This window comes from Haplochromis burtoni, unplaced genomic scaffold, assembly GCF_018398535.1.
Source record: "Haplochromis burtoni strain Fernald_Lab_line unplaced genomic scaffold, NCSU_Asbu1 Contig_103, whole genome shotgun sequence".
Lineage (NCBI taxonomy): Eukaryota > Metazoa > Chordata > Actinopteri > Cichliformes > Cichlidae > Haplochromis > Haplochromis burtoni.
This window is the reverse complement of record NW_024582464.1, coordinates 14,031-37,772: the sequence shown is the minus strand read 5'-3', so window position 1 is coordinate 37,772 and position 23,742 is coordinate 14,031. Positions and strand designations below refer to the sequence as shown.

Here is a 23,742-nt window from a genome sequence, read left to right as displayed (position 1 = left end):
ATGCCCTTTTTTTTTTTTGTGATATTTATAAATTTACTATAATATTAAAGAACAAATGATATGCTTTTTAAACAGCAGCAGCAATAGTTTGGAAGTTATTAGCGGTTATGAATTTGAATAAATCTTTAATGAAGGAGTTGTTACGGAATAACACAATAAATGGATATTGGATCTTTAACGTGTTTTCCGAAATTAAGCAGGCACACTGCTCTTTCTGAGACTGCCAAAGGGATTTTTCGCGGCTTGGTAACCCAAATGTTGGAGTATGTAAATATTTATTTTATTTTTTTTAGCATTAATAAAGCTTGAATTGTTTCTTTTTTTTTCCTTTTTGTTTTCTTTTTTTTAAAAAGTACCCAAAAACAAAGTTTGAGCTTTTTCCTCATTTAATCCTCTTTTTGCATTAATTTCTCTTTAGTTTTGAGATCTACCATCCAGCCTGTTCACCCAAAATTACACCCTTGCCCATTTTACATCCAACATTTCTGCATAAAAGGACACGTTAATTACTCATAACCACATGCCGAGTGTGTCCTGTATCAAGGTTAGAAGTTTGCAGTCTAGGCATGGTTGTGATAATGTCCTTGACCGAGACAGTGAACCACAGCTTCCAGAGGAAAACCTGCAAGTGTGTAATATGACAGTAAAATTCTTCTCCAAATAGATGATTGCTAATATTGATTTTTGATTGGACAAAAGGCACATGACAGATTTTTTTATAGCTTCCACTTTTTTCCTGATACTGCATATTTACACAGTGCGGACCCACTTGATCTGAAATGCACAAGTATCCTCTTTTTACGATTGCACTCACCAGTTTGTCAGTGCAAACTGTCTGAGCACAGTGAGAGCTGTGCATGGGAAACAATTCAACCTGAATGTGTCTTTGTTTGAGATGAAGGGCATCGCTGTCGCCGTCTGGGACTATTAAGCCCACTTTCTGAAACAGTAGAGCCGTGTGTATAAGGACAGCTCAAAAATAGAAACGTCCCTCTTCCACTCTCTCAGAGGTTAGGAAAAGGGTGGGGGGTGGGGCACGTTATCAATCTCCATGCTACTCAATGGGCTCAATTACCAAATGTCCTGCAGATTGTAGTCTGATGTGCTGAAGTTCACTCAAAGTGTTTCCGTTTTTCTTTGGTGTGTGTGTCCATTTCATCAGCTGCAATCGTCTCTAGTGAGCAGAACCCCGTCATCATCATTGCAGTGGTGGCCGTGGCGGGGACCATCATACTGGTGTTCATGGTGTTTGGCTTCATCATCGGGAGAAGGTACGCTCTCGCGGGCCCCATTGACTCTCCGCTCCTGTGAGTCTGCGCTTGTCAATTAGCTTTTCTGTCACTCACAAGACCTCCACGCCAGTGGAGTCGTCACTCACTCACGCACGCACACACAGTGCACACGCATACACACACATCCACCCGTCATCTTGTGGCATGCTGTGCTAATGGGCTATGAGGCATCATTTTTCTTTTTTTTCCACTCTAAACAAAATTTAAGCTATTTTTTGCAGTACCATTATGAAACAAGCACTCAACAATGAGAAAGCTTTGGCTCTGCATTCCTGTGTGTGAGTGTATGAAAAATCCTGAGGGCAAAATGAAGTATGGTGCTGATGTTTTTTTCCACCATCACAAAGCACCCAGTCCACTGTCATTATCACCATTCCCTCACACATTTTATCTGTTTTCATCTATACAAGTGGAATTTCATCCATGATTCATGATGGATTCATCAGAATCGGAGCATTCTAATCCAAGGTGGGCTTTTTGTGTCAAAAAAAAAGTGGCTCAGCGCTCACAGGTAGAATCAGCATGATTTTACATGACATTAATAAAGTGAGCTCTGACTGTGGTAACATCACCCTTTCTGTGTGCATCACATTAGTGATGCAAATGAATTAAACCGTTAAATGATATTCATGAGAGCATCCCCCATTGCTTGCAAAACTAAAGGTTTCTTTTTAAAATATTTTTTTAATTATTATAACTTTGTTGGTCATACTATTAAGTACTAATGAAGTTAGTTAGTTCATACATCTTCAGTCGAGTCATATGTCATTATTTTAACTATATACAATATATGAAAACATACAGATGAGTAAGTCACATTGTTAGAAATATGTGTTTTACAAGATACAGAGCATAATTATTTTTTTCCTTTTGCTTGTATAAGAAAAAGCATAAAAAAATAAAATAAATACATAAATAATCGCTGCTTCAGGTCACTGTATAAAACACCATCTTCAGAGTTGTGTCTTTGCCACATGCTACCTAAAATATCATTATAGAGTTGTTGCAATTAATGAATTATTTAAATTTTGAACTATTTGAGGAGCAGATAGTAACATAGGTCCCTACCTCCAAGTCTCTGAAACTTGATTTAAAAGGTACCAATGTTTATGTGTTGGAGCTGTAACTGTTGTTTTGGAAATTGTGTTGTTTTTTTTAGTAGTTGCCTGAAATGCAGCCTGACCGCTAGGCCTAAGAGGTTTGCTGTTAAATGCTAATTCAATTCAATTCAATTTTATTTATACAGCGCCAAATCACAACAACAGTCGCCTCAAGCGATCATATGACCCCCAATGAGCAAGCCCTTTGGCGGCAGTGGGAAGGAAAAACTCCCTTTTAACAGGAAGAAACCTCCGGCAGAACCAGGCTCAGAGAGGGGCAGCTATCTGCCGTGCCCAGTTAAGGAGAGAGAAGGAAGGCAGGATAAAAGACATGATGTGGATGTGGAATGTTAAGTAGTGAAGTCTCCACAGGATTCTGCTGAACATGGCATGTGCACAACATAAATTGGTACTTTTACTTTGGGATGTTCTGTGTAAGCTCCTTCAATATCTCTTCTCTCAAAAAAGCAACAAACAATACAAGCTTTATGAGACTGCTAAGGCTCAGAATGTCCCATCAACATATGTCCTACTATGTATGTGTGACAAATAATTTCCACTTAAACCTACTCACAACATACATAACGTGAATAAGACCATCTAACACCATTTCTGAGTAGCATACTCCATTTCTGGACAAAGCATGTAAAAAAGATCAGAAGTCTTCCTTGAATTTGGAGACAGACGAACCAAAATACTTCACTTTAGACAGAAAAAAATTCTCGAATCTTAAAACATGTAGTAGAAACAAAGGAGACATGCTTTTCTACATACGTGAGCATTTTCATCCACAGTAAGTGCATGTCCATCATTTGTGGCTTATTTAATCTTCCTATGTCATTCACCTTTTTTCACAAAGACCAGCCTTGTCCAGCAAATCACTTGCTTAAGGGAACCTTCAACACGTTAATATTGCAAGACGTGTTGAAAAGTACTTTACAGTGCATGTATTATTGGATATCTTACATGATTAGATGCTTGAGCTACTTTTCCTAGTTGAGGCTGTTGGGTTCACAGCTCCTGCTGCTCAGCTGGGTTTCTTGAGGGATTTGTCTTGCATTAAAATTCTTGTAAATTAGGGCATTTATTTCCTCTGCACAATCAGTTGATTCTGCTGCTCTCTTCGTCTTCCGCTTGTACAGGCACTGCGGGTACAGCAAAGCTGATCAGGAGGGAGATGAGGAGCTCTACTTCCAGTGTGAGTGCCTGCATTCCTTATCCGCAAACACACTTACAGCACTTGTATGTAGATGGTATACACACACGCACGCACATACAAATATTGCATCGATGTCTAGGCCTTAAAATCTTTTAGCACTTCGAGGCATGTCTGTTTCATCCCAACTCATCTATCAAGCAAAATCTGTTGCTGATTTGCTAGACTCAGCCTGTTGAGATAAAGAAGTCAGGGGCCAAAAACACATGAATCTGACAGCTGCCAGGCAGGGATAAAAGGACTGACAAGCATACAAAAGGGAGTCCTTTAAAAATGTAACCATAAGGCAGGTGGTTTTAGTAGTTGACAGGGTTTTTGGTGTGCACACAGTTGTAGCTGCTGCTTTTATCATTTAGGTATTTTTTTTTAAAACTGATACACCACCCCTAATAATAACCCTGGAGCTCCAGCTGCAGACAGCTTTCCCAAGTGGAACCATAATGATCTGCGCTGTAGGCAAACTGCTGATTTGGAAACAAAGGGTCAGGGGTGTCACTAAGTGCATTGCTAGAGCAGAAGCAGTTCTAGGTTGGCTACTGCTAAGTATCTGATAGATCCACCTGAACAGATCACAGCTCAACCCAACCTGCCAGGGGAAAAAGCACTGGGAGAAAATACAAACAATGCTAGATTTGGGCTTAATGGACAGATCTGCTGTGCAATATCAAATGACGGGAGACTTCCAGGGTGACAGAGAAGCTAGATAGCACATAAATCCAACATGTAGACCCAATTTGTCTGCCATGAAGAGGCGAGGAAGTCATGATAAGACATCTCCTATCAGATCCCAGACGTCTTGGATGGACGAAGCAATTATCCGAGCAAGTCGAGGGAAATCTCAGCTGCTGGTGTCCCCTTGCCGGAGCACAATGCTTTAGCTGTATTTACACTGGTGCATTGAATAGACTGCTTTTCAGAGAATAATTGTCTCTCCGATTGAATGTGCTCGTTGTGCTGTTGTGTTGTTTTTGACCAGAGTCTTATAGCTGTAGTGTCTCATTAAATTTTTTAAGTTGACAGGTTATGTTGTTATCAGTGTAAATTTCAAACACACACTGTAACAACCCCCAAAAGTGGTCTGTTAACCTAATAGTGCATAATATTGTAATTTACTGTTAATTTGGAGAGCTGTTTGAAATAGTAACCCCCTCCCTGCCCCCGTCCTCTCCCTAACCTTGTTTTGTTTGATTTATTTCCAACAAACTGTTTTTGGTCTTACGTAATGGATATTCATGAACCGTTCCCTTATCACTGATGTTGGGAATTGCACAGAGTTAATTTTAAGACGTTCCCAAATGCCTAGGGTGCCAGAGTCTAACAAAAGTAGCAAACCTGTCTCAAAATCTCATTTAGCATCATTCATTTCTTATGATGGAAAATGTTTCATTTGCATCAGTTCTTTACCATCTCATCTTTCCTTGATGTTCTTTTCTATTGTCTTTTTCAAAGCATGTCATTGTGCATTGTCAAATCAAAAAAAAATTGATCGACTGATTTTCCAGCCTAGAGACAAGTTGTCAGGGTAGCAGCAAAAATTCATTAAGACTGTTATAGGGAGAGACTATGTAAGCAAAAGGTGATGAGCATTTTAAAAATATATATATTTCAACAATTTTCATACTGTTAGAAGATCTCTACAGGTGGGGAGACTCATTCCAGAATATTAATACGTCTTTGTATGTCTATTTTTGGTTTGGGTGACCTTTATATGGTATAGTTGCATTTGAAATGGGAACTTTATATGAAATTAGGCAGCTCATAGCAAGCTAGTTTGAAACAACACATTATATGTAGTTTGATTTGACCTACTTGAAGACCCAGATATTTATTTCAAGTGGTCCAGTTTCAGTAACTTACCTAAGTATATTCTTTAAGTCCTGGTGGTAAGGGTTTAGATTTGGGTTATCATCCAAGTTCCTTAATCACCTGACGTACCTCTAAACCGAAGTACTTCTCTAAAAAATTGTTTAATAAATTTACTACAAAAACAAATTTATTTACATTTGTTTACAAAACATCCTTTACATTTCTAACATATGGTTTGGTAAGTTTACTGTTACTCTAATTATCAATGATGGCCCTAATCCCAAATCCTTAACTTGTGTTAGAATATGCAGTTTTTGGCCTTTAAGGGTGTTTAGGGATTAGGGCTATAATAGAGATATGTAGTGCTAAATCTAGACCTCAGTTTTAAATCCATTTGGTCGTGGGTAAAGTCAATAAGATGTCGTTCAAAAATTTACAAAATTGAGATCCATCATAATTAAAGATTAAACGTTTTAACATGGATATCAGCATTAGGACTGTGATAGGTCTAAACAGAAGTGTCAGCAGCTAATAAGACAGACTTTAACAGACTTCAGTTAGTCCAGAGTAAGGCAGCCAGATTAGTGTTAGGATGTTCATGCTATACCAGTATTGGATCAAATGCATAATAAACTTTTTTTGCTTCCAGTACAAGCTAAATTACACTACGGCTCACTTTTATTTATAAAGAAAGCAACACTGTTAAACACACCACATTTTTCTCTGCTCAGCTGCAGTATCCAGATGAAATATACAATTTTTAACAAAAGTGCAATATAGTAATTCCTCAAGCCAAAAGTAACGTTTTGAAAAACTGTGATATTTAGAGCATCTTTTACGTGGAATAAACTGGCTTATGCAATTAGAGAACAAGCTACTATTCCTAATGTAAAAAAAAATAAAATAAAGTCTATTTACACAGTTTTTAATTATTGTAAATATTGTAAGAGGCCAGTGTTGTGACCTGTTTTTGATTCTTGTGTATTGTGCCTAATATCAATAACATTGTAACATATATTTTTACAATTACAAAACCTCACTGTGGCTGTAAGAGCCAAATGATGTGGATATTTTTTCATCTACTTTTTTACTGTGTAATGCTGTATTAGATTATACTTCATCGCTTGGGCCCCAGAAAGACCACTATTGTGGAAGCTAATGGGGTTCCTTATAAATAAAATAAATACATAAATAAACACCTTTGCTTATCAGTCTGAAAATTATACAGTCCAAAATAAAGACACTTAAATTTCTTTGATAAATTCCTGAACCCTGAAAACCAATGTCATTTAGCAACTGCAGAACTTCAAAAATGGGTCAAAAAATTCAAATACATGCAAAACCCCCCAAAACAAAACGTGCTCACTGTTGGCTATAAAGCTTATTGTTGTGAGCAAACTGATGGGAGATTTAAGAGTGGGATAGCCCCGCACCCACACATAAAAATACCCCACTATCCATAGAATGATATCATGGATAGAAAAGCACCGAGTTGAATACAGCCGGTCTCTGCAAAGAGGTGAAATGTAACCAACAACCTCATAAAAAGCACAACGCACAGGTTACTCAAATCTTAGCTTCCCTTTTTTGACACCAGCCGCTGACTGCTCAGCAATTCCCTCTGACTCACTGGCCTTACCAATCGTTTGCCTGTCAAGCACCCGCTGGTGCGCAGTGTGCATATTTAATCATTAACAGTAATCCTCTTACCTTTCTACAGTTAAATTTCCAGGCACCAAAACCTACATTGACCCCGAAACCTACGAGGACCCGAACAGGGCTGTCCATCAATTTGCCAAGGAGCTGGATGCCTCTTGCATTAAAATCGAGCGGGTTATTGGAGCAGGTGAGCCCATCCCATGTCTCTCAGCTCTTTGTGTTTAGTCAGTCGGTGCTCTCGTATATCACACTGACAACCAAATATTTACACCTTGAATGGGGACACAGCTTTATGCATCGTGTATTGATGGAGCAATTGCAAAGAGGGGAAAAAAGTTCATTGCAATTAATGTGTGGGCTACATTTGGTAGAGGCAATCACAGCGCTACCCACAGCTGAAAAATTGCTGCCACATGGGTTTTACAGAGGCGGTCAATGACAGTATCTATGCATCTCTAGCATGTCTTATTATAGGTGTGGGCTGCATTCCCCTGAGTATAACAAGGTGTCACACTCCAATTTGTATTCCTGCTCTGCACAGCTGCTTTGTCTCAAAATACACTAATAAATTTGTCATCTTGAAGTGCTGCTTCTTCGTTTTTTTGTACCCACTCTCCACCTCACTCATGAAGTTTCACCTCACGCAGGAGAGTTTGGAGAGGTGTGCAGTGGCCGACTGAAGCTGCCTGGAAAACGGGATGTGTCAGTTGCCATCAAGACACTCAAAGTGGGATACACTGAGAAGCAGAGGCGTGACTTCCTGTGTGAAGCCAGCATTATGGGACAATTTGACCATCCTAATGTTGTTCATCTGGAGGGAGTCGTGACGAGAGGTAAACACAATGTTTAAAACTCTAAATGAAGGAGTTCAAACATTCTGTAAGACCTGCATCATCAGAATAGATTTAGCTGGCAAAGTTCGACTGACGTACCACATGAAATTAGTCGCATTTCCTCATTTAGATGCAGTAATAAAAGGAGCAGATGGTGAGCTTTAATTAAATGCAATGAAATGTATGGTTAAAAATAACTGCTTTTTATTAGGGAGTATTTTGTGAGCAAATAAAATGTAGGTGTTAATTAATAATCCCCTTTCTTTTTTATTTCTCCAGGAAAACCAGTCATGATTGTCATCGAATACATGGAGAACGGCTCATTAGATGCTTTCCTCAGGGTAAGTATAACCTTCGATGTGCAGGAGGCTCTGAGCGGCATCTTTTGTAACTTTTCCCTGCAGTTTGCTGGAAAGTGTCTCAGAGAGTGGGGAGTCTGCAGCAGAATTTGTGCAGTGCATAAATATCATAAATCTTGTGCTGAAGCTGCTGCAGTGCTGTGACCTACATTTCCATCATGGTCAGTGAAAATGGCTGACCTGTCTGTGTTTTACTTTGCCATGCAGAAACACGATGGCCAGTTCACAGTCATCCAGCTGGTGGGAATGTTGCGGGGTATAGCAGCGGGAATGAGATATCTTTCCGATATGGGATATGTCCATCGTGATCTGGCTGCACGGAATATCCTGGTCAACTGCAATCTCGTGTGTAAAGTGTCTGACTTCGGCCTGTCGAGGGTGATAGACGACGATCCCGAGGCTGTCTACACAACAACCGTGAGTCAATTAAAGCACTTGCTCTCCCCACCAAGAGCCCTGTCTGAATTCTCTAATCAAGTCACTGCTCGTGAATGTTAGAATGAGCACCAGCCTACTCTACACCATTTTTAGTATGTGAAACTGTGTATTTTACCACAACTTCCTAACAGGACGGTCTTTTTTTGTAATGCTTTAAAGGTGTAAGTCATTAAAATCGAATATTTAATAATGCTTTAGAGTTCAATTATAATTGTTATATAAATGAAAATCATTAAAATGTCTGGAATTTTAAATGCTGTTATTAGTGGCCATCTGGCAAATTCACAACAGGGAACAACCTGAATTCTTCAATAATCAAGAGACCCTTAAAGTGAATCAGATTAATTTGTAAAATTGTAAAATGGCAACACTAAAAATGGATTTTACTCATTAGCATTATGGTGAAGGGAAGGACTGGAAATGTCCTCAAGAAAAAGATAAAAATGTGTAATGTAATATTTAGGGTGGTTCGAATATATGATGGACATTCAATTGCAACTCCACAAAATACCAAGCCAGTACTTCAAGTGTGTAGTCTTTCAGCTGATATCGGTTTTGTGAGCAGCAAAACAGTAAAAATGGTAAAACATTAAGTTTGCATTACATTTTTTTACATTGTAAAAAGAAGAATGGATGCACTTTCGTCAAGGTTCTCAGAAGCAAAAGAGCAAGACCAGCCAACTATTTACACTAAGCTTTATGACATTGATAAAGGATTTAGTAGCTATTAAATCCTATAGCTAATAACTAAAAGTCGGTAAAAGTCTGCTAAAGCTGTTTTGTATCTTATGTGTATTTTTGCATATAACTGAAAAATGCATAAAAATCGTTTGATACTGTTTTACTGAACAGGGTGGAAAAATCCCTGTCCGGTGGACTGCACCAGAAGCTATTCAGTACCGTAAATTCACCTCTGCAAGTGACGTGTGGAGTTACGGTGTTGTCATGTGGGAGGTTATGTCGTATGGAGAACGGCCTTACTGGGACATGTCCAACCAAGATGTAAGTTACTTCTGGATGTACGTTCATAACATGACTGACAGGAAAACACATTCACTGGTTTCAACACTTGTAATAACAATAATAATGATAGTCACAATTAGATCTTATTAATGTAAGTGACCCAAATTATAAACCAGTGTTAAGGGTCTCAGTGCACTGAAGTCTGTGCATTACTTCCAATCAGATTCTTGAATGAAAACTACTATTTCACAAAATATTATCTGAAGCCAGACACGAGTTGTCAGAGTATGACAATTTCCCCAGAAGTTCACCCTTAATTATGACTAATAAAGTCCTCCCATTAAAACATTGAAAAAAATCACAGACAGAAATTCTGGTTCGCAATTCTTTTTTGAGGTTTCTTACAAGATCCTCATGAGAGCAGCTCTGCGATGACAGTAACCTTGGGCTTAATTAGTTCAAGAAGTCTTGCTATAATCATGCTGCTTGAATCCATTTGAAGGAGAAACAAGCCTGAAGTGGGACATGCATTGAACTGAAGCCCTGAGAGCATGGATTTGGTAGTGTTATTAATATAAATAACAGGAGTGGAAAACACTTGTCATGCAGAATGCTTTTGATTCAAACGTCTTTAAAAGTTTATAATGACTTATGGTAATGGGAACCAATGTGACTAGCAGTGTTGAACCAATTACACTGCAAACAAGTCAGCAATGAGAGCAAAGACATTTGCTTTGCTTAAATTTTAAAGAACTCCTGCAAAAACATAAATGCCTATGCATCTCAGCAGTATTGCAACTACTGTGAAAACTGTTGTATTCTCTTTGCAGCAATACTCGGATAGTTTGTGCCTTGTAGGTGTCAACAAGTAATTTCAAGTAAGAGCTGAGCTGAAATGTAATATCTTCTGTCCTTGAGAAGTGTGTGGCTAAAATAGAACCAACCAACTAAGTGGTTTGCTGGTGACCTGGTGGAAGTTATACAATCAGTCATCTGTCTAGCTTTCCTAAGTCCCCTGGTTATATTATACTGCAAACTCTGTAAGTTAGTTTTTGTAGTAAGATGATGACTTATTAGTGAGTGAATAGAAAAATATTGGCATAATAATAAATTCACAACACACACTGATTCTTATATAGCACTTTTCTACTCGACTTAAGCACTCAATGTGCTTTATATAACATGTCTCATTCAAGTAAGCATGGTCTTTCTACATCTATCACCTACTCACACTCCAGTCATGAGCAACTCAGGGTTTAGTACCTTGTCACCCCAGACATTGAGTGTCTGTGACTCTGGCAGTCAATACTACACAAGTTTTAAAACTTGTGAATACACTTACACAAGATCAATTAAGGATCAATTTATCTATTGACGCCATGATTTTTAGATAAAAAGTTAATGCAATGGAATATAACAACCACTAAGCCGGCCTTTTCTCATCAAGCAGTGCATGCCTATGTCTATGAAGGTTCTCAGTCATCCAGGTCATCGTAGTCTAAGGAGCTTGGAAAGAAAAGCGTCTGGACTTCTTTAAGTTTCTTGAAGACGGGAGGGGGGGGTCCGTGACCTTCTTGGCGGACACTCCCATAGGGTTTAAAATCTGGGACTCTCCACCATTTGCTCTTAGAACTGAAGACGGTTCTCGGATGAAACATCAAACGTCTTCAAGAAACCTAAAGAAGTCCGGACGCTTTTCTTTCCAAGCTTCGTAGATCAGTGTATGCCTAGAACACGGTGACAAAAGGAACTAAGGAACAGCAACATCAAATGCGTAAAACAGCTGCTGCTGGACAGTCAAGTGTGCTTTCATAACCTGAAGTAGTGCCTGTTTATCAATCACTTCGTATTCTAACAATGTGATTTTGACTGTTCTTCTGAACTTTGTAATGTAGTTAATGTTTGTTTGTAATTGTTATGTTATGTTATGTAATTATTTTTGACCCTTATTTGTTTAAGTTTTTTAATCCAAGCAGAAATACTTTCCCATCTAAGTTTCCTTCCAAATGTTATGGAGCAACCAGGAAAAACTGATGAAAATTAACCTATAAGGTTAAATCAAAGCACATTTATATGATGCACTAGTGTCCTCATTAATTACTAAATGATCACTGTACCTTTTTTTAAATCAAATAAATGTGAACATAAACACATTTGTAAGCATCCCAAAGTAAAAGAGGAAGTAGAGTAAAAAGATTTCCCTGTGCTGAAGCCACAAGAACTGCAGTCTAAAACAAAGTGTCTCAACTCAGTGTCTCAGAGCTAAAGATCGCAAAGCTCTGTAGGGTACTCCTAACACATGTGTTTTTAAAGTGCAGAGGAATACCACTTACTTGACTCATGAACCACAGACTTGTAATCATGATTCATTCTTTCACCCATCTTGCAGCCTCACCATCAAGTAAATTCAAAGTCATCTTCCTGACTCTGGACATTACCCACATTTTTCTACCTTTATGAACAAATGTGGGGTTTTTTTCAATCCCGCTCTTCACTTTACAAATGTCACAAATTGCTATAATGACTGACTCACCCGCAGCTCTCTGAGTGCTGTTGCCTTCTTTCCTGCCAACTCCCACTGAGATAATCCAACAGTGCCAGACCATTTGAAGCTGTTCCTTATTCTCAGACACTTGACACATTTTGATTGATAGTGAAAGGCGAGTGAGTTCTGGCTTTAGGATTCCTATATGGCTTCCTGTTTTAGCACCCACAGCATCGTAGCTAAATATGATTAATATTCTCCTGCGTTCCAAAGCAGAGGCCTGCTGATTGAACAATCAGATGTTAGAAATGCTAAACAAGATGGCTGGGCGTGAAAGTGGGATATGTGGTGTTTTGACCGTCTGCTGCTTGACAGACATCAATGTCAGAAATTTTTTCACTTTGTCAAGATGTCAGCAAACATCCTCCAGGGATACAGGAAGAACATTATTTGCATTTTTCCCAACAGTTTCAGTGTTTTGACACTGGTTCCCTCCATGACTCATTCTTGTCTAAGCAGTCCTGACAAGAATAGCTGATGAATATATGCAGAGATATAAACATCTCAACACATTAAAGGAAGGAGAGCTTGTTGCATAATGTTCCTGTTGCACCTACAATTTTTAAAAACCTTGAATTTTTATTAACTCTGCATAAAACGATATGTGTAAATTAGGTCAAAAAACGTTGCAGAAGTTCTTTTCAGTTTATTGGTATATACTGTACAAGAGGTCTTTGTTTAGACATATGAGGAATAGTACTCATGAGTTGAATAAAATTATCCAGCACTCCCCACCCACCCTAATCTAAACCCAATCTGTGTGTGTACTTGAATTATACATTAAATAGTTGTTTAGTATGGGTGCCATTGTGTCCATAGATTTCAGTTCAAACTGGTGAAAAATGTGACCAAGATAAGGCCAACTTTATTCAGTGGGTAATTAGTGAGTTTAGTATTACACTTCCATAAAGTCGAGGGGGAGACAGACTGAAATAAAGATAATCTTCAATGATGCTTTAAAGGCCAAGATATCCCAGGTCCTACAAAAAGTTAGATGCAAATATCTCCTAGTAATACACATACTAATTATGTAGCAAATTTGGTAAAGGTCAAGTCTATCTACAAGATGCCCATTGCTTTAAAAATCTTTGCTTTAAGTTTACGGTATCTTAGCTCTCAAGCTGGGTGACAATCTTCTGCACATAAATTGAAAACACTTGGCCACAGATAGAATTTGAGATCATTAACCATTCCAGAAAGAGGTTATATAGCAGAATGATGCTGCTTATAGCTACTCTAAATTGTTCTGCATTAAATCCTCATGATCCCATTGACTGTAACAAAGCTGGCACATGATAGACAATTTTTTCTCAGGTCTAAGTGTTTTAGGTAACCATGACATAATTAAGGTACAATACTGCTATATACCAAGAGCTTAGTGAGCTTGGCTTGTGGTAATATTATACTATAGACTAATGCTAAAGGGTTGTGGGTTAGGGTTTAGAGTTAACGTGAAACTAAAACTAGACTCTGAAGGGTTTCAAATGATAGTCAACGCTGTTAGTGAGAGTACAGGGCAGGAGGTTGGGATTAGGTTGATGCTAAAAGCTGGTGTTAAATGGCAAAAAGCTAGACTGAGACTGAAGGGTTTGAGGTATGGGTTAGAGGTATTTTTTTTTTTTTTGGATTTAGGATGATACCAAAGGCTGATGCTACTTTCTTCGTCTGTTTTAAATTTTACAGGTCATTAAGGCAATAGAGGAAGGATACCGTCTTCCAGCCCCCATGGACTGTCCGCCGGGTTTACATCAGCTAATGCTGGACTGCTGGCAGAAAGACCGAGCCGAACGCCCCAAATTTGATCAAATAGTTGGCATCCTTGATAAGATGATACGTAACCCTAACACACTGAAAACCCCAGTGGGAACGTGTACAAGGTATGGAAATAAGACCCCTAATGATTTATTATAAAATGTAGGCTTCATAAGCTATAGAACTTCAACTTATCACACTGGTAAATGATCTAGAGTGTCCAGTGGATGATTTAGCCTCTCAAGTTCAAAGATGAAAGATAAATCCAGGGGGATCGATAGCCCAAAGCAGCTTTCATGCCTTTATGGTCAATAGCAGGGCTTTTAAATCAATCTCTATAATGAGTTTCTAGTACTTTGGAGTGCAGTGGGAACTCCGGAGCTCACTCTGACGTTTGTCAAATGAATTCTTCTCGCAGTCAGAACATGCTTTCCACTGTGAGATGAGGCTCAGAGGTTATAACTGGTTAAAAAGCATTTTCTGTACAGAGACTGTACGGGGTATGTTCCTGGGAATGTATTCAAATCGAAAGGATATTGACAAAAACATTTTTCAGAAGCAGAGCATGGAATGCAACATCTATTTGTGATATTCTTATCGACCAAAGCCTCCAATCAGCAAGTTTTTCCCCTGCTTATAATTTACCGCACTGCTGGATGCCTTTGGTCACCGCTCTGTCTCATCTCTTGTTTGATTGTGTTTTCAGCCTAACGTTTCCTTTTTGCATAAGACTTAACCATTTTTCTGTGCTCATCCCACAGACCAATTAGTCCCCTGTTAGATCAGAGCACACCAGACTTCACTTCTTTCCGCTCAGTGGGAGAGTGGCTGGAAGCCATCAAGATGGAGCGATACAGAGACAACTTCACAGCAGCTGGCTACAGTTCCTTGGAATCTGTGGCCAGGATGTCAATCGAGTGAGTAGATAGGAAACCCGAAGGGGTTTAAGCATTAGTAGGGAACATTAAAACCAACTATGCTTAAACTGTGCTCTCCTCTACACTTTATTACTTGTCCTTGAGTAAAAGCTTCAGCTGTATTCAGAAGTAGAATTGTTGCTAGAATGTGTTTTGAGTTTCTGTAACCCACCATAAAGTGGCTAATACTAGCTTTTATTTCACCAAGAAAAAACAGTTCTTTTTCTGAACCACATTGTCTTGGGAATAAGCCTATTTATTTGTTTCCATATTGTTTACCTGTGATCTTGATAAACTCATTACCAAGTATATTTCGATAAAAAGAGCTCCAAACTTCCCAAAGGGGAAAAAAAGACTACTTTAGATTATGGGTTTTGCTATCTCACCTTGTGAAAATTCATTATTAAGATTCATAAACAAGCCTGCTGTGTTTAGCTGTATACTCACAATAATGGAAAAGCTGAGGCTGTGATGGTGCACTGACTCATAATGTTGTCCTCTTTTCCAGGGATGTGATGAGCTTGGGGATCACTTTGGTGGGCCATCAGAAAAAGATCATGAGCAGCATACAGACTATGAGAGCCCAGATGCTGCACCTCCACGGCACAGGTGTCCAGGTGTGACGATCTCTGACAGGCTGCCTTCGGAGAGGGCGCGAACAAAACTTGACTTGGGACATAAATGGAATAATTGTCAAAGCAAACAGACGTATGATGTCTGACTCTTCTGGCTGTGCCTGGAGTGAAATCATTCCTTTGTTTCTCAGTGAATGATTGTGGTCCGCCTCTTTAAAGGGCACTAAAGAGAGGAAAAGGGCAAAAAACGGCAACAAAAAAGAAACTACCTGGATGAGACAAATGTATTTTTCCCTTCTTTTTGTAGAAGCGCGTACAAACTAAACCACATATCAAACAGCGCATTGGAAAGGAGTTTGCCGCTTATATTTCTCTTTATGTGCACACGTTGTCTAAGGATTTCCTTTATACGAACTACAACACCTTGAAGCGGTTTTAGTTGTTTGTTTTTTTTCGTTTTTCTTTGTGTCTGCCATGATGACACGTTTTGGCACATATAAAAGTTCTTTTTCCTCTCCTCTTTGGATGTGACAACAGGGTAACTCTTTTATCCAAACAGAGACAGAACTTTTTAGGTGCAGATTTCAAAGTACTTTTTGTACTGGACTGTTTGCAATGACTTTTGTTTTCCTTCATGTGCTGTTGAAGTGAAAATATTATCCTCACACGCTTGTTTTGCAGCCTGTTGGAGTGGGTTCTTGACCTGGTTAAAAATTTTCAGCATTTTTTAGCAAACAATTTTCTGATGAGTGCAGCACAGATGGAGATGCAGGAAGCAAACTGTTCTTTAAATCACCAGAATTTTTTTCTATCAGAGTAGCAATATCCTTCATCTATCCTTCCCTTAGTGTTCACTATGGGATACACTTGGTTGTTGAGTAGAATGTGTCAGCACGTTTGAAAGATTGTATTGGAGTTGCAGCTGTGCTTTGCCATCATTTTGCCTAAAATGTTTTACATAGTGGTTGTTTTGAAGAATTGTTTAGCTGCGAGTGCGTTCAAGAATTGACGAGACGTAATACTGCCTTAAAATGTGTTTAAGTATTGCCACTATTTTAGGCACTTCAATGGCATTGCTTTCTGTGGCTCATTTCAGTGTTGTACTACTTCCTTTGTCTGTGTGTTTGTTTTTAGCATGATGTCTTTTTATCTTGAACTTGTGTGCACAGACTCTGTTTTATGCCACAAGTGACACAGTCAGTGAGAAAGAGTTGGACTAAAAAGAGCAATAATTACCAGGTAGAAATTGTCCTCGACTGGGACTTTTTAAGGTGCTAGATGACATAGAAAGCATGGGTGTGCTATTCTGAGACAAAACCTTTGGAAAGATTCAGTCACTGCTGCAAAAGGAAACAAATGTACCTCTTTGACCTGAAATGGTTTGGAAAAAATACCATGCCAACTCATCAAATGAAATAATCATGTTGTATTTTGCCGCTATGATATGTTAAACATGTGATGAGACTCTAACGTGGCATGAAAATGTTGAATTGAGTGACTGCAGAGATAAAACACTTAAATGGTGCCAATTAGCCATGCTGACATCATTTTCTAACAAAAAAAAAAAATCAACAAGCCCCTTCAGGGTCTAGGTATGAAAATGCCAGACCAAACCATGGAGCTCCTCTCAGACACGGACTGTGTTGTTAAATCCCTCCGTCCCGGCTCTGCAGGCAGCCATGCAGCCTCCTTGTTTATTCATGCGTCTTTGCAGCTCATCACTCACAGGAGCAGATGTGACAGAACATGCATTAAAGTGTTTCTTAAGATTCCTCTTCTTTTCTTCCATATGGCTTTCTATGGAGAACAGAGAAGAGGGGGCTGTGCAGAGGATGTGCTAAAAGCCAATCAAACTATTTGGTGCCATCTGTCTCCACTTCAAAAACAAACAAACAAACAAAAAAGACTCCCAAAAAAAGGAAAAGTTTCAATGTTGAATTTGTTTTACTGCACTGTCCTTTGATACGAAAATGTAGGTATTCAGCTGTCACATAAAGGGAAGTGGTGTTCTTCTCTCACTGCTGCTGCGACCTTAAACATAACTCTGTGTTTTCAAAGCTTTACTTATTTTCTCACCATAGAAAAAAGTACAACCAAATCAGGAATCAACCTGGAGCTCGCTAACAGCCAGTAAAACCAACTGAAGCTTTCTTCATTTTTTCCTCTGTCATCTTTGAAATGTCCACATTGGGCCACAAGCACTAAAAAAGGGTTCTTTTTTTACCTTTTGTCCACCCTAAGCCTGTGACTGAAATTGGTTTAAAAATCTAGAAAAGACAACAAAAAAGGCCTCCACAGACATTATTGAATCCTGAGCCTCACCAAAAAAGGCTAAGATATAGTCTTGACAATGGACAACACACAGGGTTTAGAACTTCAGCTTGTGTAATCAATTAAGTCATTTCAAAGTCACATTTTTTCTGTACTTTCTCAACCGTTTGCTGTATTGCCACCTGTTAGTTTGACATATTTAAACCATGCTTGTGTGGATGAAAAATTCCTTCTCAGTTTGAAAAACATGCAGTTTTGTCCTAAAATGAACAACGTCATCTGGCTTAGTGTGGATGCACTGTTTAAATCCATTTTCACAGTGGGATTCATCTTGGGATGAGATGCCCAAAATTAGCCCTGACCAGCCCATTATGTCATACACAACCTCCCTTTATCCATACAGCAGACCTCAGCAATTGGGCCTTTGAATTGAATACTGGCATAAAGTCATTCAGTCAGCACAAAACTCCCCAGTTCACAGGCAGCGCTCTGTCTCTCACCATCAACTCCCTACACCCTGCTCTGATTTTCAAAGCAGACCCCTGGAGAAGGCCCCTCACACCTACTGTAGGATGCCTCTGTCCCTCTTTTCTTTCTGTTCTGGGAAGACAGCAGTTTGAGCCAAACTGAGATTAAGGCCAGGATGCAATCAATACAATGTTTCAACTTGAATCATGCTGAACTTCAGGTTGCTCAACTCTGGAAAAAAAGGAGAAAAAAAAGTTTAGTTGTGACTCTGTTTCATGGAGAAAAAAAAAAAAGTTTAGATGAAAAAAGGCAAAAAAAAAATAAAATAAAAGGAACCTGCAGGGTATAGAGTGCTGGCTGAAATTTAGGAGTAGCAGATAGAATACAAACATATTTTTTAAATCTTGTGGTTCAGCAGTTGGAAATTTGTTTCTCCACTTTGGCAAGGTGGTGGATGCTTCCAAAGAGTGCAGCACTGTCAATTGTTTGAGAAAGAGCTGGGGTTTGAGGACATCTTTGTATATGGTCTAATTGTAAAACTTGTACATTTTATTTATATTGATTTTCTTTCTTTCTTTGTTTTTTTTTTTTTTTTTACACATATTACTCAGTAGAGAGCTCTGGATACATTGAAAATGCACTATATTTTTCTATTTCACAGATGAACTATTGTCACCCACAAGATTTCAGTTGTACATATTTTGTTCATTTAGGACCAAAGACAGCTAATAGGATTCCCATCTTTCCTTTGACTGTTTTGATTTTGCCTTCTAGTTTATTGTACAGTAATATAAATGTTGATTCATTATTTATTTTTCTGTGATCAGAGTACTGAGAATATTCACTGGTCAAAAGTATTTTCCCCAAAAGCAGAACTGTAAGATCATTTAATTAGACAGTTTCTTGTTACATAGACAATTCTTTTTGCTTTGTAACCTTTGTAATAGACTGTACATATATTTTTGGAAATATAATACAATCTATATAATTTTCAAGTCTCCTTTGCAGTGTTTTTTTTTTTTTTCTTTATACGCCGTTTATCCTATCCTGTGTTATGTTTTTTTTGCCATTTTTAGTTGTGGACACAGGTATTCAACATCATTGCCCATATGGAAAAGATATATATATAAATCTTATAAATTTTGTATCTGTCTTTTGTGAAACTTGTATGAAAAGCATATAAGAGTGAAAACAGATATAAGATCCCTTGAAAAATTATATAATGAAACTTGTATGTTTTGGATACTTACTAAAACAATGTATGAAAGTAATGAGAAAGTGGCCACTTTCATGAGTAAATCATGTAAGCCTTATATGATTTACTCATGAAAGTGGCCACTTTCATGAGTAATCACATTTAAGTTTTTACTATTTCTTTTCCATATGGGTGTCCTCTGTTGAGTCTTTATTTGATTGGAAACACCAGGCATTTGTAGTCTTGTTTTACTTAAAGAACAAGGATCTCATCTTAAAGTGGCTTTGTGCAGCTCTTCTCTTTGTACTCTGGCTAAGACAGTGTTTTTTAGTTCTTCCTTCAAACTTCCAGTCAAACTTCTCCTCCAAAGCCACAGCTGTTAGCCTGAAATGACAATATTAGGGATATCTCCTGTCATGGGTATACACAGAGAGAGTATAACAAAATGAAAGAAAACAATTTCAATCTCCTCTGTGATTTTACAGACCACTCAAGATTTCATTGAGGTTTGATCAACATCAAGAGACAACAGTCAATGACCCCAGTAAAGTTTGAACCCAGAACCTCTTTACTATTAGTCTATAGTGCTAACCTCTACGCCATCATATTGACCATAGAGAGCCTTTAAAAAAAAGTGTAAAGCTAATATTTAATCTAGTAATAAAAAAAGTATGTATTTTGGCTCTGAAAATGTCACATGGTTCCTGCACTTGCAGTTTCCAAGGATCAAAAATGATGGGAACAAATTTTCAAAAGATATTGTTCAAAAAGATCTACTGATTTTTAGGGGTTCGGGTGGGGGGCACTCACGAATTTTCCACGGAATATATAGAAAGACTTCTCTGAACTTTTTGAAAAGTTATATTTGTCAGTATGAAATTAAATGCAACAGGTATTGAACCTTCCCAGTCCTGCTTCAGAATTACATTCCCACACAGGTCTTGTCCAGCACACTACACGCTGAGTCTAAACACAAACTTTTTCCTTCTCTGATTTCGCTAAAAAGGCCAGAGGGTACAGCTGGTTACAGGCCTTGAAAAGTGTGTTATTGCAACCCTTCTGACAGACGCATCAGTTTTCCAAAACTCTGGATCCATCCAAAGCTATTTTTTTTTGATAATTCTCACTATAATATCTGTGCATATTTCTCTTTGAAGTAGGACAAAGGTAAGGGTATCATTATGAAATATCTTGTGTTCAGGTTCAACTAGTCTACATTTCCTAATATTAGTTCAGAAAACTAAATATTCCGTTACAAAAAAGTTTGTGGTAGTTGCATATAAACCATGGTTACAGATGATCATCCAAAATTCCATCCTTCCAGAGTCTTTCTGCTCCCATGCCACCAACAACCAAATAAAAAAAAATAAAAAAATCTAGAAAACACTGTTTAATTATAAAAACTCACAAAGAAAGCATAATATAACACTCTCAACTGCACATACAAGCAAATTAGTTAAATTTGGGACAATAGGTCGGTCTGTCTCAGTTAATAACAAGTTTAATAACTGATCAGCATTATGGTTTAGTTTGCCTCGCCTGGTTAGAGAAGGATGAATATATTACTTTAAATGAATCAACACCCTCTATCAGAATACTCGAAGCACATGCCAAGGAGTTCCTGCAATCTTACACTCTAGCTTGTCAATTAAAGAAAGACCTAGTGTCATGGATCGTTGTGCGGCAGGCAGGAGTTGGACCCAAAATGCAGGACTCACAGACTCAGGGGGTGAACTCAAAATCACGGCTTTATTTGCTGGCAGGGAAAAAACATACAAACTAAACTAAACTAGGGAAACAACAAACTAAAACTCACAGGGAGATCCACACAGCATGAGGGATGACACAACACCAACTCAGAGAAACACAGGGTTTAAATACACTGGGAAGTAACGAGGGGAATGAGACAAAGAAGGAGAGCACAGCTGGGGGAAATCAGAACTGACGAGACAGGGGAGCTAAGCTGCACACACTAACATAAGACAAAGACTTTCACAATAAGACAGGAAACAAGAATTACTAAACAAGATGCAGACATGAAACTGAGAGACAGACTAGACACTGAACAGAACTGCAATACACATGAGAACCTAAAACCTAAGAACTAATCCCTCACCAAGAATAACAGAAACAGATCTATAATGATAATAATAAACAAAGCACCAGAACATCAGAAAACAATCCATAATGCAAAAATAAACCAAAACATAATAAACTCAAAATACTGGGTCCAACAGACCCAGAACCGTGACACCTAGACTGACTTTTAATTCACTTGAAAACTTTTTGTATTTGTGTTTCTTTCTCTAATAATAGAGTATCTTTACCCAACACTATAAAATGCTTTGACAAGATTGTTTCTATGAATTGGTCCTATTTAACTGAATTTAATTAAATTGAATCAAATCAAGCTGAAATCAAACATTACAGTATCTGACATGGGCCACTTGAAGTCATAGTTTAATAAACTAGTTCCCTCCTGTAATCATTAATGCTTGTTGGCACCTGCAAAGTAGTCAGTCATATATCAATAGAAATCCCTGAATATCATAGATGGATAGATGCAGTAACACTGTAGCCCATTGTTGTGATCATCACAATTGCGGGACTTCTCAAATAAACAAAGGGGAAGCTTCTCTATGCATGTTCTGTGGTTCATGTGCCCACTACCATCTCCTTTGCACATTCTCATCCAGTTTTATGCTAGATAGCTATCAACATGCAGAGTACCTGGTGTCTCCAAGTAAATGGTGAATGGACTGGTTCTTACAAAGCGCTTTTTTACTTTGAGCACTCAGAGTGCTTTATAAAACTTGCCTAAGTCATCCATTCACACTCTGTGCCCTTTTTCTGTACTTTCTCTAGGTAAGTGCTTTCTATCTACATTCACTCTCTAATAGATACATTGGAGAGCAACTTGGGGTTAGTGTCTTGCCCAAGGATATTTGGTATGCAGACCAAACCACCAACCTTCTGATTAGTAGATGACTAGTCTTTCTCCTGAGCTACAGCCACTCCAAGACTGGGAGTCATAATATTACTTGATTAATTTATTAGTCTACTAATAGTCCCCTATTTAAAAAGCAGAAGTAAATTCAGAAATTTATATTCAGACCCACCTTCCTACCTTAACCAAACAAATCTCCAAGGCTGAAAAATTAGGTCAATAGGAAAGTGCTAAAAACTGCAGCTTTTTTTATTGGAGACTTGAGGCTCTTTCCAAAAGCAAATGTAATCCCCACAGACTCCCTTGTTAAGATGTCCAACCCTAGTAACATAACAACACATTTTTAGTCTTTATACCTAAGTTCCATAACAACTCTACAGTGGAAGAACAGTGGATATTTTTTTAACTTATACACTTAGGTACTGTTAAGTCTTAAAAGTAAAGACCACATTGATTAACAGGTGTGCTGACACTAGTCATAGTAAGTGGCAGGTCTTTGCTAGGCCTCACCTCTTTTAAGTTCAAGTTATTGACATTGATATATTCTTTTGCTAGCTAGTTTAATGAAACTCCCTAAAAACTATTATATCTTACTGGGAAACATAGCCCATTTAAGTAGCACTTCCGTTTTTGTAAGTGAAATTCTAATGTATTAAAAGTCTGTTTCTCAGCACTATTTGGCGGTTTTTGCAGTTTATTTGCCCATGTACTTTATGGAGCTTGCTAGTATTGACTTACTAACTTAGCACATACTGTAGTTAAGGCTTCAGAGTCAATACCCTATTTTCTGACTTACCATATAACATACCGCCACGTCTTGTGAAGGTCTACATTCATACCTCCCATCTGCTCATTCGTACCTAACACCTACAGAAAAAGACTGCCTCTCCAACCCCTCCCCTCTGACCCCTTTCACTAAATATTTGTGAGGAGGATGTGTGCCTGGTCTTCCAGAGACAGAAGACTAGGGGGGCTGCAGGACCTGATGGTCTGTGTCCCTCCTGCCTGAAAGTCTGTGCTGACCAACTGCCCCCCATCACAGGATTAAATGATTACAGGCCTGTCACTCTGACATCTGTCACTCTGACATCTGTGTTCTCCTTGCTGCTCCCCTCCCTCTACACTAATGACTGCACCTCAGGAGAATCATCTATGAAATCCCTGAAGTTCACGGATGACACCGCAGTCTGATACAGAACAATGACGAGTTTGCATACAGACAGGAGGTTGACCAACTTGTCCACTGGTGCAGTAAGAATCACCTGGAGCATAACCCGCTTAAGATTGTGGAGATGCCCTCCCACTATCCCCCTCCCACTATCCTCAACAATACAGTACCTACTCTAGATCACTTTAGATTCCTGGGATCCACCTTTTCACAGGATTTCAAGTGGTGCTCACATGTA

General features: G+C 38.5%; 1 protein-coding gene across 2 annotated transcripts in view; it reads left to right on the top strand.

The window, feature by feature from the left end:
- Positions 1–19,297, top strand: part of epha7 (eph receptor A7) — an 87,788-nt gene extending 68,491 nt beyond the window's left edge. The window contains exons 8-17 of one of the 2 annotated variants that reach the window (XM_005946343.3): positions 1,163–1,307; positions 3,535–3,590; positions 7,135–7,260; positions 7,721–7,906; positions 8,186–8,247; positions 8,473–8,682; positions 9,556–9,705; positions 13,895–14,088; positions 14,725–14,880; positions 15,389–19,297. In XM_005946343.3, the coding sequence (XP_005946405.1) occupies positions 1,163–1,307; positions 3,535–3,590; positions 7,135–7,260; positions 7,721–7,906; positions 8,186–8,247; positions 8,473–8,682; positions 9,556–9,705; positions 13,895–14,088; positions 14,725–14,880; positions 15,389–15,503 (1,400 nt within the window). In that variant the 3' untranslated portion in view covers positions 15,504–19,297. The remainder of the gene's footprint in view (positions 1–1,162; positions 1,308–3,534; positions 3,591–7,134; positions 7,261–7,720; positions 7,907–8,185; positions 8,248–8,472; positions 8,683–9,555; positions 9,706–13,894; positions 14,089–14,724; positions 14,881–15,388) is intronic. The other variant, XM_005946344.3, reaches the window with a different exon arrangement.
- The last annotated feature ends 4,445 nt before the right edge of the window (positions 19,298–23,742 follow it).